This window comes from Plectropomus leopardus, chromosome 3 (assembly GCF_026936395.1).
Source record: "Plectropomus leopardus strain MGB_pleo_1.0 chromosome 3, ASM2693639v1, whole genome shotgun sequence".
Classification (NCBI taxonomy): Eukaryota; Metazoa; Chordata; class Actinopteri; order Perciformes; family Serranidae; genus Plectropomus; species Plectropomus leopardus.
In genome coordinates, this window is record NC_142178.1 from 34742848 (window position 1) to 34758601 (window position 15754).

A 15754-nucleotide genomic window follows, 5' to 3' on the forward strand; every position below is an offset into this window, starting at 1 on the left:
TTAACAACACTTTCTGATGTTTACATTGATGTTTCTGCTTCTATGCAACATGCAGTTATGAAAAAGGTGAATTTTCAACGTCATGAGTACAATAAGCAAATATTAAACTGATATTCAAAAACATTAATTAAAAATCTGGTGTAAATTAGGAAAAATGTGAGAAATTCTACAATTTATGGGATTAGGAAATCTATAGAATGCATTTTATATTTAAAGGGAAATACGTATGATTTGGAGGTCAGGATTACAGATTACAACCAGCTGAAACTTCTCCCGGTTAGAATTCATTCAGTTTTCATTGAGTTGTTTTTACCAGGTACTTAATTAGCCACAGAGGTCTCTTCCTCCCCAAAACAAACACAAACATTAAAAACTCTGAATAAAACAGTTTTATTCAAATCAGTGTTTCTCCAGCATTTCAGATCAAGATGTTCAGGAGGTTTTAACCAGGAGCTGAAATTATAATCAGAGTTCTCTTTCTCTTGAAAACAAACAGACTAGGTGAGCTAAACCGGTGAAAACACTGACTATGGACAATGGTGCCAGTATTTGGTTTGTCTGTTTTGGGCTACCATAGAAACATGGCGGTGTAACATACCGATCTCCGTAAATGAGGACCTGCTCTCCATGTAGAGATAAACAGCTCATTCTAAGCGAAAAGGAAACATAGTGATCATTATTTTCAGCAGATTCTACACAAAAGAATACATACTTATTATACAAGTATTGTATTCAGTTTCCCTCTAAACCCTACAAAGTCAACCTTTAACTTATAACAGCAAAACAACAACAAAGTTTGTGATGTACTGTAAATCATCAAAGTGAGTTATATACTCTCAAACACTAGATTTTCTTTGCACCCCCCTCCCCCATTGCTGTATATGGACATCAGTTTAAGCTGCATCATATTAACTTATTAGCAAAACGCATCTTAATTACATAAACTGCCCAGCTAATATTTAAAAAAGCTGTAAAACAAATGAGAACTAAACAACAAACCTTACAATGAAAAAATCAAGCTGCATTAATTTGTATTGCACAAATGGCTGAATAAGTCGAAGTCCTGACTTAATGTCAAATCCATCTGACACATATTGTTATTACAGTTCTTTTGGACTCATGTTTCTGGTCACTTAACAAATTAAACCCATTATTTACTACCAAAATCAAAATTCAATACCTCAAAACTACAACAAAACATACATGCTGCATATTGAGTTGCCTGACTTAAAATGTGTCTTTGCACCGTTTAGATTATCATACAAAAGATAAAGACAGGCAGTTGTTGCACATGTTGTGAAGCATCCTGTTTACATGCTTAATCACATAGTAGACCGTGTCCCCTCGTCATCTGCAGGTTCTCTTTGTGCTGCAGGATTTCATTACCATGACTGAGATGTTCTCACTCTGTAAGTGCGTCTGCAGGGCAATTAAAACAGAAAATGACAGGGAAACAAACATTTTTAACTGAATTATATTGGTAAGACAGTTAAAACTGCAATTGTTAAAAACAGTAGGAATATGCTGATAACAGAAAGTAAAACTAGAAATCTGCAAACAAGTCTTTTACCTCAACCACAGGTGGAAGAGAAGAAGAGGAATCGGGATCAGCAATACAACAGTCAGTCTCACTGCATTAATTATCGCCATTGACTTCCCTGAAGCTGAAGAGAGACAGATGTGACATTTGTCACAGGTTGGAGTAAAAACAAAGCTTCTAATGTCTCCAAACATTTTAGTTGAAACTAAAAGGCACCTTGGACAGTCAGAGTCTCTTCAGGGGATGTGAAGTCTCTCTGGGTTTTGACAGCACAGGAGTAGTTTCCTGCATGCAGACTGTTGACTGGGTCTAGAATCAGGTGTTTGTTTCGGCTCTCTGTCAGGGTCAAAGGTCGACTGTTGAAGAACCAAATGTAGTTTGTGTCGTCAGTCAGAGGACAGCTGGTACTGCAGGTCAGTGTGACTCTCTGGTCCTCTGTCACCACTGCAGAGGGAGTGAACTTCACTCTGAGGCCTGAAAGACGGTCAGAGTGGTCAGAAAATGAAAAGGAAGCATTTTATCTTTGAAATTTGACTGTATGTATTGCATAAACTGACATGCAGTCTACTACACACTCTAATTAACGAAACAGCCTAAAAAATGTCTCTTGTAGTGTAAAAATAGTCGGATTGCTTAGAGTTTCACAATGGGCTGCAATCATTGCTACAAGGGATGCATGATAGAATCGGCACATCATCGGTAAAAATAATATGATCATCGACCAACATGCTTATTTATGCCAAAATGACAAACATACTGTGTGTGTGTGTGTGTGTTTTTTTAATAGCCGTAGCAATAGCCATTATCTTTATGTGAAACATCAGTTATTATGGTTTGTTGTAACAGGCTGAGGTTGTACTATGTTAATTTGCATTGCCCCTATCAAATAAACTTTATAGGTAAAAAAAATATATAGTGGCATATCAACACAAAATCCAATATTGTGCACCCCTAATACAATACAGAACAGTTTTCCCAGTTTTTTCCTGTTTATACCCCTGACTTTTGCTGTGGTTACATGTATATCGATATTGGTATTCGTTATATGCCAAGTGAGTTGTTATATTTTGTCATATTGGAAGATGGTGAAAAATCCGATATCTGGCATCCCCAGTTTCTACAATAAGCCCAAACCTTCTTTTGTTCTCCTGTCATCTTAAATTACCTGTGACAACCAAAGTGACTCCAGAGAAATCAGACAGTTTCCATTTTATATGTTTTCCCTTGAATGTGAGTATGTATTCTGCTGAGTCACTCCTCCTCAGATTTTTAACTGTCAAGGTGCGGCTGCCGTTCATGTGGTCATGATACTCCAGACGACCTGCTTTGGCTGTGAGATTTTCAGCATGCTCCCCACCACCTGTCCTTACTTCATACCCAAATTTGGACTCTGGCTCCCAATAGTTTCGATAGAAGTTTTCACTTGAAATGTTCACAGAAGAACCCTCAAGAGCGCAGATTCTCCTGCTGCCGTAATTCACAGTCCAGCAGTGTTTTCCTTTAGCACCTGGGAGAGAGATGAAATACAAAATGTTTAATATAAAATAAGTTTTAAAACCTGCAATTATTAAATTCTTTCATTATAAACAGTATTAAAGGGTAACTTTGGTATTTTTTAACCTGGAGCCTATTTTCCACTGTGTTTGTGTCTGAGTGACTAATGACAATGAAAGTTTTTGAAACTGGTCCTATACTGAGCGAGGGGGCTGCAGTTTAATCACTTGGGGCAATTGCGCACTATCATTGTATGTCGACTAAAAGTGCTTGTTTTTGCGACTGACAGACTCAAGTTATTTTATAATTATCTGACATTATTGAAAAGATCCCTGTAGAGATAGACCAGAAACAACCTTCAAATCACCAAACCCTCCAGACTCCATTTAAATAAACTGAAAGTTTAGCACATATGGAGTCAGCATATTTTCACATCTAATTGGGTTAGTTAACTCTTTAAATCCTGGCCATGTTGGTTTGATTTATTTGTAAAAATGTTGGAAGAATGCAATTAGCAACTTCACAAGACATGACACCAAAAATTGCAAGAAATAATTTAAAAAGTTACACAAAATGTACCTGAAAATAAGCATAAAGAAGTAGAAAAAAATCTGCTGAAATTTTTCTTTTTTCAATTGTATGCTTTTTTTCTATAGCAGTATATTATCGCTATCTTGTCCAGCCCTAATGGTTATGATTGAAATTTCCTTTTAAGTACTCTAATGACACAAATGCTATAATAGCTGGTTCACACTCACAAACTTCAGCAGAGTGCAGGTCCTCGTGGCCTTTCACAGCACAGAAGAAGCTGTCAGATCTGGGTACTGTTAAGTTTTGACGCTCACTGTCTTTGTAAAGACGTTTATTCCAACGAGAAAAGTAAGACATTCTTGTCCAGTACCATCTGTAGGCAGTCTGAGGGTCAGTCAGAGGACAGCTGGGGGTACAGGTCAGTCTGACAAAGTCCGCATCTAAAAGAGTCCTTTGAATATGCAGCTCTGTGAGGAGATGACAAACTCACTTCAGCTGCTGCGCCATGTTACTTAAGTAAAAAAAATATTCATTCAAACACAAGAAATATTTGATTTGTGCAACTTCTTTCTGTTCTTTTTCATAAAAAAACAAATGACAACATGGAATTATGTAGTTGATCCATCGTATTGTAAAAATGTGACTAAATATGATGCTTCTCTCACTGCTCTGTTGAATTTTGAGATTTCCAGCAGAATTTGAGGGTGTAGTTATTCGTTTGAAGGGTGTGCAGGTCAGAGATGTGTTTGCGTGTGGTAAACCTGACCTGTTGGATATGTGATGGAGCAGAACTCATTCACCGACATCTGATTGTGAGAACACATCCGGCCTTTAGCATAGGTCACTGTGAAGCAGTCCGGTGTGACAGAATCTGGAGTAAAAGAAACAAAGAGTTAAAACATTCCCTGAAAACCCTGTTGTGATGTACTCCTGGACACTGTGACACCACTGCTGGATGTAGTTTGGGGTGCTTTATGACCACAATGTAAAACTAAACTGTTTGTTTTGAAGGGAGGATTATCAGAGAATTAGCCAAAAACTATATTTCTAAAAATAATTATTTTATTTCTAGAATTATGTTACAAAAAATATATAATTCATGTATGAAATAAATACATTTTATCAGCACATTTTCCATTTTCTTGTTTGCTAATTTCTTGTAGCCTTTTTTTTTTTGCTACTTTTTGGGCCAAGTTTCTTCTTACCTTCTCCACATATTTTTTTATTGAAAGAAATAAGACTGATTTCTCAGATTTGTTGATTTTGTTAAATGAACTTAAGAGGAAAAGTTGAAGTAATTTTGCAATTATTCAAAACAAATAAAGTTTAATAGTCAAAAAACATATTAATGAAGTGAATTTAATTCATTTGTTTTTAAATACTTTCAAGTTTTTTTGACAAGAAACATTAGTAACTTTTGTTCTGAAGAATAACCAAAGCTCCTCTTCAAGTTGTTCTCTCAAATTCAGTCAACTTAAAAAATTTAAGGCAGCCTGAACACTAATGATTTTAGGTTAAAGCAATTTCTCTTCTTAGCACAGTATGGACAGTAAGAATAAACACAGAAACCATTAACTTGTGCTTATGTACTTGTTACATATGGCATGGGAGAGTTGAGATTGATTTAAAAAATCCTTTAAGATTTATTTGAAAGCATAGAACATATTGATCCAGATGTGTCACTGTATAATAAAAAGCTAATAGTTGTCACTCACCCACTGAGACTTCTGGAGCTCTTAGGTGCTCGTGTCCTTTGACAGCACAGGAGTATGTGACTGCGTCGTCACTGCTGACCAGCTGTTGGTACCAGGGAGACCAGTCCTCATAGAGGAACTCTCTGTTCTTGTACCAGATGTAGACTACAGGGTTTTCAGTCAGAGCACAGCTGGTGCTGCATATCAGTGATACTGTCTGTCCCTCTGTGGTGGGAATCACTTGCACCTGCAGGTCTGAGATGATGGTGAATAAAATAAGAATTCATACACTGATGGCGGTCTTAAAAAGATAAATTACTGGCAGCCACTGTACCTACAACACGGAGCTCGGTTCTGTAGACCCAGCAGCGCCCTGGGTTGTCACTTATGTTTCCGCAGCAGTAAAATTTTGCATCGCTCACTCTTAGATCATTGATTGTTAGAGTGAAGTTATTCTCTTCAGACATGTTGTACCTTGTATGATTTCCATTTAAGAGTAAATCCTGAACAAATGGATGCATAGGTGAAGAGTGCGCCGAGTGAACAGTGTACCACGTCATGCTTGAAGTGGGACGCTGAGCTGAACAGGGCAGATCCACTGATGAACCTTTTAAAGCACAGATCCTGTTTGCTTGTCCCTGAACCCCTTTAATGGAAGGCTTCATTAGTAAACATATCTGGATGAAAAATTCTTAAATCATAGATTTTAACACAAACCACTTTTTGTACTAATATGTTGCAAACGATCTAAATGACAACCTTGAGAGATGACATTCAATCTTTTCTATACTGCTCACTATATTTACATTTTTATTCCTCCACAACTGAACTCCTACATTTCAAAGCTTCTACCCTAGTTTCGTCTTGCTTGTGTTCAATGTTGTGTTTATATTTATTTTTTCCTAGTTTATCTTCCTCTTTTTCTAAAAAAAAATTATAATAAAAAAATTGCTGATATTTGATTTTGGGAATGTGGGTGTATGCACATTCAATATGTTATGTTTTTTACAGTATGGGTTTATATAATAACAATAATAATAATAATAATAATATCATTATTATTATTATTATATTTTTTAAGCTAAAGGGGTATTACAGCAATTATCACCTGTTTTTTTTTAAATGTATTTATTTTACAATATTATGTGTTAGGTTTTGATACAAATGTATTATTGCTTTCAGTGTGGTGGACAACATTATTCATTATATATACATATATATATATATATATATATAAACTTTTATAAAATGAAAAGAATGTACAGAAAAATCATTGAAATTCTGCTGGCACATATTCCATCTGCATGGTAATCACTTTCACCATCACTTAACTTTTCACCTAGTGCCTTCACACCGTAAAACTTTCCAGTCCATTATATATTCTAATAATATATATATTATTCCAGTAGTACTCCTCTTAATGAGTTGACCTCAAGTTGGAAATCCTGTGTCCCACCTATTGTAGATTGAATATATATTTTTTTAAAGCATGGTATAAAACAAGCATTCATACCTGAGATGTGCAGGATGAAACACGTGAACAAACACCCAACTTCTGCAACCAGCATGGCTGTTGTAGTCTCTAAATTTAAATCAGAAAAAATACAGAATAACAGCATTTGTATTGATGTATTAACAGTGACTGCATTCATGGAAATAAATAAATAAATAAATAAATAAATAAATAAATAAATAAATAAATAAATAAATAAATAATAATAATAATAATATATATTACTCACCAGTCGTTTTACAATGCAACTGTTACAGAGGACAGAATGGACTGTTGAAGAACAAACATGCAGCTCGGACAAACTTCACATCCTTCCTCTTTTAAGTATTGACTGATGGAATCGGAACAGTGACATTCATTTATTTTTAGACTGGACCTGCTGATTCAGTCTACAGACATCTCATACATTTACCTGTTCACTGCTTCACTTGCTCACTTTGTTCCAGGTCATTAATTTAAAAAGTCTTTAAAAACAAATTTACAGGTAATTTTCTAGTCCTTTTTAAAAACACATGTAAAAAAAAATCTCACTAAAATTTTGGTAATTCTTCGCAAAACTCATCATTGCCTTTTTCTTTTTCTTTTTTCTTTTTAACAGTGTGTTACAAGAGTTATTGACACTCAAAGACATGAACTCAGAATATGGTGCAAACAACAAACTGCTAACAAAGAGTAGAAAATATTACTTACTTAATGTGAATCATCATAATGAGTTTTCCAAACCATTGTACATGATTACACACTTACATATTCTAACACCCGATTTTTTCAGAAAACACCTCTTTACTTGATTTGCTAGTTCAGTACTTTCCAGACACTTCTCATAATTGCCAAATTTATGCCCTGGCAGTCGTCACAACTGCTTCATATGAACACATGTATCAGCCAAGACTTATCAGATTTAAGAACTACGAACTGTAATATCTGATTGTGTATGTGGTAATTATGCTCTAACGCAAACATTTCCTAGAAAATATGATATCAATTAATCCCCTAGTTTATCTCAAGACTTTCGCCAGTATTTTCAGATGTGGACATATTAGGTATCACTTCCTTGTCACTGTTTGCTTCTGACTGACATGCATTTACTGTATCAGCAAAAAGCATCTGAAGTTTGTACAGACTTAAGATCACTACTCTTTATTTTACTTTCTTATATGAGTGTAATTCTTTTATCCATATTTACTAATTTATATATGAAATTATATTTTTGCACTCGGACCTCTATCTGTTCATACTGTATATGTGTGCAGTGCTGTTTAATATTTGTGCTCTAATGTTCTTTATTTTGGTAGTCATGGGTTTCTGATAATTTATTTTTATTTTAACACATCATCAGAATGTGACTATTTTACTGTCTTATTGTCCACCCATCCAGATGCGGAATAAGAGAGTATATATATGCTTTTTAAAGGTAAAATACCTTTTAACTATTTCTGATAGAAATTAATGTTGATATTACACCACGCACTGAGTCTTGATTAACAGCATTTTCATCAAACTTACCATTAACTCAAAGATTTGAGGTCAGCCTGGTAACCTGTATTTGGTTTGTTGTTTTTTACTGTGTAGTTCAATACTGAGTGGACTTCAAGTTCACATTGAACCCCACTAGAGGGAGACGATGTACATGTTGGACTGCAGCAGGGCCACATGTATGAAGTTAATTTTGTCTAACTGTAGAGTTTTAAAAAATCACCTTGGTCTATGCTTCTCATCTAAGAAAGCAATAATTGAAAGAGTGCTGCAATGTAAATGTTGTCAAATAAAAACTTAAACTTATTAACTGATAATGAAGATTATAGTTGCAGCCTATGTAGATTCCTCTTTCCCTTTGTAGCACATATCAGATTGGGCACTCCTCAAGGTTCAATCCTGGGCCCCCTGTTCTCTTAAACTTCCTCTAGGTTAAAAAAAAAAGGCTATTTTTTTTACTAACATGATACATCCATAGGTTGATTCTGATTATGCACAATGTACAGTGTGTAGTCCTCATCAGGAAAATAATGACAATTTATAATCTGTGACGAAGCAGGATGTAAAGACAAGCTGAGAAGAAGAATGAAATATACTTCAAATTAATTAATTTGTACTTGTGTTATTTGACCACGTTTTAAGCAAATGACCTTTTAAAGAGTTATTGGTTGCTGTAATTTGGTCCATTACAAAAAATATTCTCATAAAAAATATAATCGATATTTTTGAGTTAGCCTGTGACAATCTAATGAAATCACATGCAATGAATGCACCACATTGAGTTAGGCCCTAACTCTACTCTACTTAGTTTAAAGTTAAAGTTTTTAAGTAAAAAAATGTTCTTTGTGCTGTAGCTGTTTGGCCTGCAGGTCCCTAACACATTGTCTTAACTGTCTGAATTTGTCCTGGCATGTTAAGCTGTCAAAGTAGGGTACCTGAAATGTTAAATTGTCAAGCCAATTTCATTAGGTTAGTACAACTTATTTTCTTTTTTTAAATCAATTAAGGCAGAAAATCACACACAGTATTAGGTTTATGTAATTATCAACATTTTTATGTCAACACAGCTCATCAAAATTATGTTTGCTACCTAAAACTTTTATTTAAATCAACAGATTAGACTGTTGCTACCAGACATTTAATTATGTGGTAAATCCCCTGAATTAAATTTTAGAGTGAACAGTGTGGTATTTATACTCTAACTCAAATAAGGATGTGAATACTTTCTGCACCGCTGCTCATAACACAACTCAATTCAGACTATCGTGAGAGTCAACAGCTGGCAGAGGAAGCTGGATCCCGATTCTGGCATCTCTCTCTCTCTCTCCCTCCCTCCTCTCCCTCCCTGACAGCCTCGTCCCTCCTCTCCCTCCCTGACAGCCTCTTCCCTTCTCTCCGCCGCTGGAAGGAGCTCAGTTGACCAGCGTCGCAACTGGGCGATGCGCCTTCAAGCAGATCCTCTACCTTTTAGCGGCGGATTTGACTCTCACATCGCAGCCTGCATCCTCACAACTGAATGACATTCAGTTTTTTGCTCTCGCCAGTGATTTCCTCAGCTTGCGTCAGTCTAATTTTGCGAGAAAACTATTCACAGGACAAGGTTTTCGGTTGCGTATCTGAAAACTGACCACTCGCAATAGGCATTTTGTTTTCTCGTGAACGACACCCCTGTGGGAGGATTTGCTTTCAAAATATTTGATTTTGAAACCGGACAGAGACAACTGATAACTTAATCGAAGATGGTGCGGAAAACGCTGGACAAACTCGTTTGATTTTGGTCATCCGTGTCCTCAGTTTTTGTCTATTGGAAGCTCGAAAGCATCTTCAGACTACAGGAGCAGAGGAGGCTGTTTCACCGTCTACAGGCTGTTGTAAGGTAAGTCCTGACGACACTCTGACTCTGGCTTGTCTTCCTTACCTTAACCCTTTGAAACATCAGCTTTCTTCTACTGCTTTCAGACACCTTTTACAAGTATTTAAACCTTTAAACTCTGAGCAAACTGAAAAACGGGGAAAAAATGGGGAAAAAGACAATGAGCTATTTGGAAAGGTATAGTCAACGAACTGCATATTTGTAGATTTAGAAAGTTATTTTTAAAATGCTAGGTAAAGCTGTTTAGGGGGAAAAAGCAAAAAGCTAGGGGATAACTATTTATAATTATCATATTTGCATATTTAAAATTATGTCGCAGAATTATTATTATTATTATTATTATTATTATTATTATTTTGAAACTAACTTTCAGGTAAGTCTCTCGTTCTTTAAAAAAACAAAACTAACTAAAAAATACTTATTTTAAGGTAATTTTCTTTTACTTTTTAAGCTAATTTATTGCAAATTTTTGGACCGTTTCTTCTTTTGTTGCTCATTGTGGCAAATTTAGGTTTCAAAGGGTTAACAGAAATATCAATCTAAAAATCCCTTTTTAAGCTTCTGTTAGCTATTGGTGTAAAATATCAGTGCTATGAATGTGTTGTTACAATTAGTGCAACTTTTAACTGACATCACCAGACAAATGTCATTGCATAGCCTGCTTTTATGGGGACTTCTTAATTTTAACATTAATAGAAATTTTTTTTTCTATCTGAAAAACCTTGAAAATGTGAATCAAAAAAGGTTTGTAAAGTTAGTATGTGTATCTGTGTAATGTACAGAAAGCTGTACTCACAAAGCTGAGTGCAAAACCTACCCGTGCAAGTTTTCGAGTCCACATTCACTAAAAGTTATTGAATGTAAAAACTGTACGAATTGTCTGAACATCTGTTAGTGTCCATGATAGTTATCTGAAGTTGGTACAAGTCATCTGGGGAGTTCTTTTCCCTGTCTTAGTTGTGATTTGCCTCAAATGTTATTTCAGAACTAAGATATATTTGCTACCTCATCTTTGGCAATATGGAGTTCCTCAGGGTTCTATCCTGGGTTCTCAGTTTTTCTGCTTCTATACTGTATATAAATACATTTTATTTTGATTGGTACTGGGCCAGTATGTGAATAATATGATGGCATATATTCCATGAACTGCATGTATATCATTAAATGATTTGTCTTGAAAAAAAACTTTACGTTTGATAACTGATGATTGTTTCAGTATTTTTTTCTGACAAAATGTAGTATTTGATGGTTACAGCCTCTAAAACTTAAAGATTAGCTGCTTTTTCTTGGTGAATTTGATTGCAAACTGGTGTCATTGACTTTTGGACTACTAACAGACAATACAAGACATTTGGAAATATCACCTTGCATTTAAGGAAATTTATTTTCTGACATTTTGTTGACTCATTAATTAATCAATAATGGAAAATAACTGCTAGTTGTAGCCTCTCATTGCATTCTCCTCTTCTTCTAACTCAGTGATATTTGAGAAAAGTTGTTTGAAGAACTAAAAAAGTCAGCCTGTGAGAAATGTGTAAATCTTGCCTATACTTTCACACTTATGTCTGACCATTTTTTGTGTGATGCGATCATACTTGTCAGATTGTTGGTTTCGGAAAGTTACTGTCCTGTTACTTTGGAAAAAAAAAACAAATTATCACAATCAAAAAGTTCTTTACTGAATTATTTACTTTATTATTATAATCACTTTTTTCTAATTGTTTTCCCTGAAAATAAAATGCAAAAATAACCATTACTGCTAAAATTGTGACTCATATTGCAGTTGCAATATCTGTCCAAATAACTGCAATCTGATTTTTAAATTTTTTTTCATATTGTGCAGCTGGATGCAGCCCAGCACCCAATTGTGTTGTTTAAACCTTAAGTAAAATCTTTCCAAAACCTCACCTAAGTGCTTTTAGTTATCTCAACTTGAAAAAAGTCCTGCTAGTCTGTCCTGTGTGTTTGGGTACCACATCAACAAAATGCCCTTATTGGGACATTTTGCACTGACAAGCAAGCAATGTATTTTGTTGGTCAGGTATTAGGATCTGTCTGTGGCATTAATGGACAATATAGCAATTATGCAGTGATCTTAAGTGTGACTTTAGAGAATGAGATAGTCTTTCTGACCACAAGGCCCCACAGGAACTGGTATAAAAGTTCGGTAAACTCACTGTGTGAGTTTAAAATCCTTAAGCTGATTTATAAACTCCCACATAAAACATGGTGGAAACAAGACCTTTACTTCCCCTGTTTTCCTTCCAGCAATTTGGGTCGTCTAATCCTACAAGTCCTCCACCCCCATGACATGACTGCCCATCAGTGATCACGGCTCCTCATCCTCCCTAAAGAATGATACGCCTCCACATTAGAAAAACATCTTAACTCCAGCTGCACTGAGTTTCATGCATTCAATTAGACTGACACTCTTGGGGTCCCCAAGAGGCAGGACAGACTTAGGGAGTGATCCACGGGTGTGTCGACTCCACACGAACCCCTTCCTTAGTTTTCTGAGGTGCATCTTATTGGTCAGGGTGAAGACTTTTCTAAAGAATGTGGGGTTTTTGCGTGACGGCAGCGATATGCAGGTTGCAGCCTTGTTGCATCATGCTGTGCTCTAAAGGTTGGACAGACGCGTGTGGATGGATTTTTTTGAAAAAAGGCCCAGAGCCAAGCAAACTCCTTTCCTGTTGTTGTTGGGTGCGTCTGCCTTACAGCCCCACTTCCACCCACACTGTCTGCTACAGGGTGGGAGTGTTGCTCATATATATGGCATATATGAGTGTGTATGTGTGTGTGTATGTATCCATGAGTGTTAAAATAGTGTGTAAAAGGAAGCAAAGGAGAGAGAAACTAAGTTAAGAGTGATGGAAACTGCGGGGAAATTCTGATGGAATTAAAAGAGTGAGAAGAAAGTGAAGGTAAGATGAAAGTCGGTGAATTAAAAAAGGAGAAAGAAAGAAAGAAAGATGTTTAGGAGAAAAAGAAGTGGCTGAAGGAGGCAAGGGGAAGCATGGCCAAAGAAAGCGACGGAGGCAAAAGAAAGTGAAGGAGGAACAACAAGAAGTGAAGTAAGCAAAGAAAAGGGGCAAAATAAAGAAATGAAAGACGATGCCCTGGTGTCCTGGAGGTTTATGGCGCCAATCAAATGTAATGTCTCCAGTTTAAGACCAGCCAGAGACACCTTGCTTTCTGCTATGTCTCTATCTTTGAAAATGCTTAAAGAATGGGTTAAACAAAAAATAGCAGGAGTAGGACTCAAGGAATGAAAAGATGGAAGAACAAGGAATCAAAGTTCAATGAAGTAATATAAGAAAAAAAAGTTCACAAGTGTACGAAGTGAAGAAAAAAGTTAAGAATTCAAACTATGGTTGAAAGAAGGAATGTCAGAAAACGTGACAGAAAGTGTGAGAAAACAATTGAGAGAGAAAAACTAGGAAAATTGTAAAGAAAAGAAAGAATAAGTGAAGGAAGGGTTAGAAAAATGACAAAAGGAACAAAGGATAAACAGTAAATGGTGAAAAGAATGATTAAAAAATGTTAAAGAAGTAATGAAATGGAATGAAAAAGAAGTGGAGACTAAGTGGAGAAAGCAACGAAAAAATGGGGATCAAACAAAACTAAATGACAAACAAAATTAGAAAGACAGCAAGATGGAATAGATGAAAGAAAAATAAGTTAAAAAAAGGCATAACAGAAGGCAAAAAAAAGAGTGAAAGAAAGGTAGCCAAAAAAGTAAAAGGAAGATTGAAGCTGAGAGCAAAGGAAGGAAGCCAAAGAAGGAAAGAAAAAAGTGAAATAAAAGTGGAAGAAAAACTGTCAATTGTAAAAAGTAATCTAGGATGTGAAGAGCAGTTAAAAAAAAAAGATATTAAACAAGCAGTTGTTAAAAACAAAAAATAGTGATGAGTGATGAGAACAAAGTTGAATAAGCACAGAAAAATAGGAAGCAACCAAAGCCAGGAAGAAAGAAGAAATCAAATTAAGTCAAATCAAATCAAGTATATTTAAAAAGCATGTTTAAAAACAACCGGAGTAGACCAAAGTGCTGAACAAATTGAAGTGAAGGGCACACAAACAATAGTTAAAAGTGAAGTTGGCACGATAACAACAAAAAATGGCAGAGGAAATTATAAAGAAATATTATGTGTGTGCAAATCTAAAACAGAAAAAAACTGGAACCAAAGGCCAGTGCAAACATGTACGGCCGAATATTCGTCTTGAATTGTAATGGGGAGGGCAGTAAGGAGGAAAAAGTAAAGAAAATTAGGCAGAGAAAAAAAGGAATTACAGAGAAAGAAGGACGAAAAGGAAGGAAAACGTAAGACAGGAAAGAAATCAAACCAATAAGCTCATGCCTCAGAAGGTCAAATAGCTTGTGAAAGTGTCTGAAAACTGATGTTAATCCAGGTTTCAAAGAGATAAGTGAAGGAAAGAAAGACCCCAACCCAAACTGATGCTTGACATATCTGAATATGGTGTAGACGGAGATCTGCAATGGCTCTCCACCTCCTCCTCCATCACTTTGCTCCTCCTCGTACCTCCAGCCCTCAACCTGAGACCCCCCGCTGAAGCCCCCTGTGTGGCAGCTGGCCCCGGCGCTCTGTTGTCTCCATACTTCGCCTGCTGTTTGCACATGATGGGTTCAGCGGGTTCAGCTCAGTTATAAAAGCAGCACTCCCCCGTTTTTCTCCCCTGCGGCAGAGGCAGGAGTTAGCAGGCCTCATATGGGAGGAGGGCAGGAGGTGGTGGTGGAGACGGAGGCCTCCCCTGGTTCTCCTCTGTTATATATCTCTCTCGGACTGTATTTTCTCCTCTCCTCTCGCTTGGCCCGTCGGCTGGCTGTGGTATCGTTTCTGGGCCCAGCCCTGGACCAGACGTTCATTTTTCTCCTCTTAGTTTCTAACCACTAACTAACCACTGGCTCCCTGCATCTCCTCCCCCCCTCCTCCTCCATCTTAGGAATGTCTTATTCACCTCCTCTCTCTGTCTCCCTTTTCAGATTCTTACATGCTAAAAGCTCACATGCCAACATCTGCAAATCAACGCACGAATGTACACACATGCTTTCATAACTTCGCCGGCAGTAAACACACAGACACACACACATTTTCAAACACACACACACACACACACACACACACACACACACACACACACAAAAGGGCCCCCCCGTCAGTGTGTGCCGACCACCTGTGAGGGTACACACACATCCATAAACCTCCCTTTCTTCTCCCTCTCTTTTCCATTATCCTCCTGAGAGCCCAGCGCCGGGGCCTTTACTTCCAAACCAAACATAGACCAAATTCCGCAAACCCCACCCCTGACACCCCCCACCCCTCCATCACTCCCCTACTCCCTGTCTCCCCCTTCTCATTCTCCTCTCCCCTCCCTCCCACTCACTGCTTCTCTTTCTTTTTGCTCTGTGTTTGAGGAAGGAGGCAAATGCTGGCCTCCATGAAAAAGCGTCTGACAAAGAGACGGAGAGGAAAAATGAATATAGAAAAAAAGATGTCTTGGCACAAGGGGAGTTATGATTGTAAAGAGGGATCAAGTGCCACGGCAGATGGGCATACGAATCAGAAATGGCTCATAGACGGGGATGACAATCAATAGACTGTCAGCTTATT

General features: G+C 36.8%; 2 protein-coding genes across 4 annotated transcripts in view; one reads left to right on the plus strand and one right to left on the minus strand.

Annotated features, from left to right (window-relative positions):
- Positions 1 to 380: 380 nt before the first annotated feature.
- Positions 381 to 7673, minus strand: LOC121941595 (uncharacterized). 2 transcript variants are annotated; one of them, XM_088074270.1, is made up of 10 exons: positions 7002 to 7673; positions 6773 to 6841; positions 5594 to 5905; positions 5281 to 5514; positions 4332 to 4436; positions 3793 to 4032; positions 2706 to 3047; positions 1757 to 2014; positions 1571 to 1664; positions 381 to 1419 (listed from the first exon to the last, which is right to left on the minus strand). In XM_088074270.1, exons 2-10 carry the CDS (start codon positions 6825 to 6827, stop codon positions 1383 to 1385), a joined length of 1677 nt encoding a protein of 558 aa, XP_087930396.1. In that variant the 5' UTR covers positions 6828 to 6841; positions 7002 to 7673; the 3' UTR covers positions 381 to 1382. The 2 variants fall into 2 exon arrangements, with proteins under 2 accessions (XP_087930396.1, XP_087930390.1); XM_088074264.1 differs by lacking the exon at positions 7002 to 7673 and having other exon boundaries at positions 6773 to 6890.
- Positions 7674 to 9639: 1966 nt separating this feature from the next.
- LOC121942650 (zinc finger protein GLIS2-like) overlaps positions 9640 to 15754 on the plus strand; it is a 36587-nt gene continuing 30472 nt past the window's right edge. For both annotated transcript variants that reach the window (XM_088074288.1, XM_042485914.2), the window contains exon 1: positions 9640 to 10124. The gene's annotated coding sequence lies outside the window, so the exon portion shown is untranslated. The remainder of the gene's footprint in view (positions 10125 to 15754) is intronic.

Bases quoted from the DNA above. Each gene is read 5' to 3' on its own strand.
- LOC121941595 (XM_088074264.1), bottom strand. From the start codon at position 6,878: ATGCTGTTATTCTGTATTTTTTCTGATTTAAATTTAGAGACTACAACA. The intron at 3,048-3,792 runs GTGAGTGTGAAC...TCTCTCTCCCAG, and splicing joins CCTGCACTCTGCTGAAGTTT to GTGCTAAAGGAAAACACTGC. The intron at 1,420-1,570 runs GTAAAAGACTTG...ATTGCCCTGCAG, and splicing joins CTCTTCCACCTGTGGTTGAG to ACGCACTTACAGAGTGAGAA.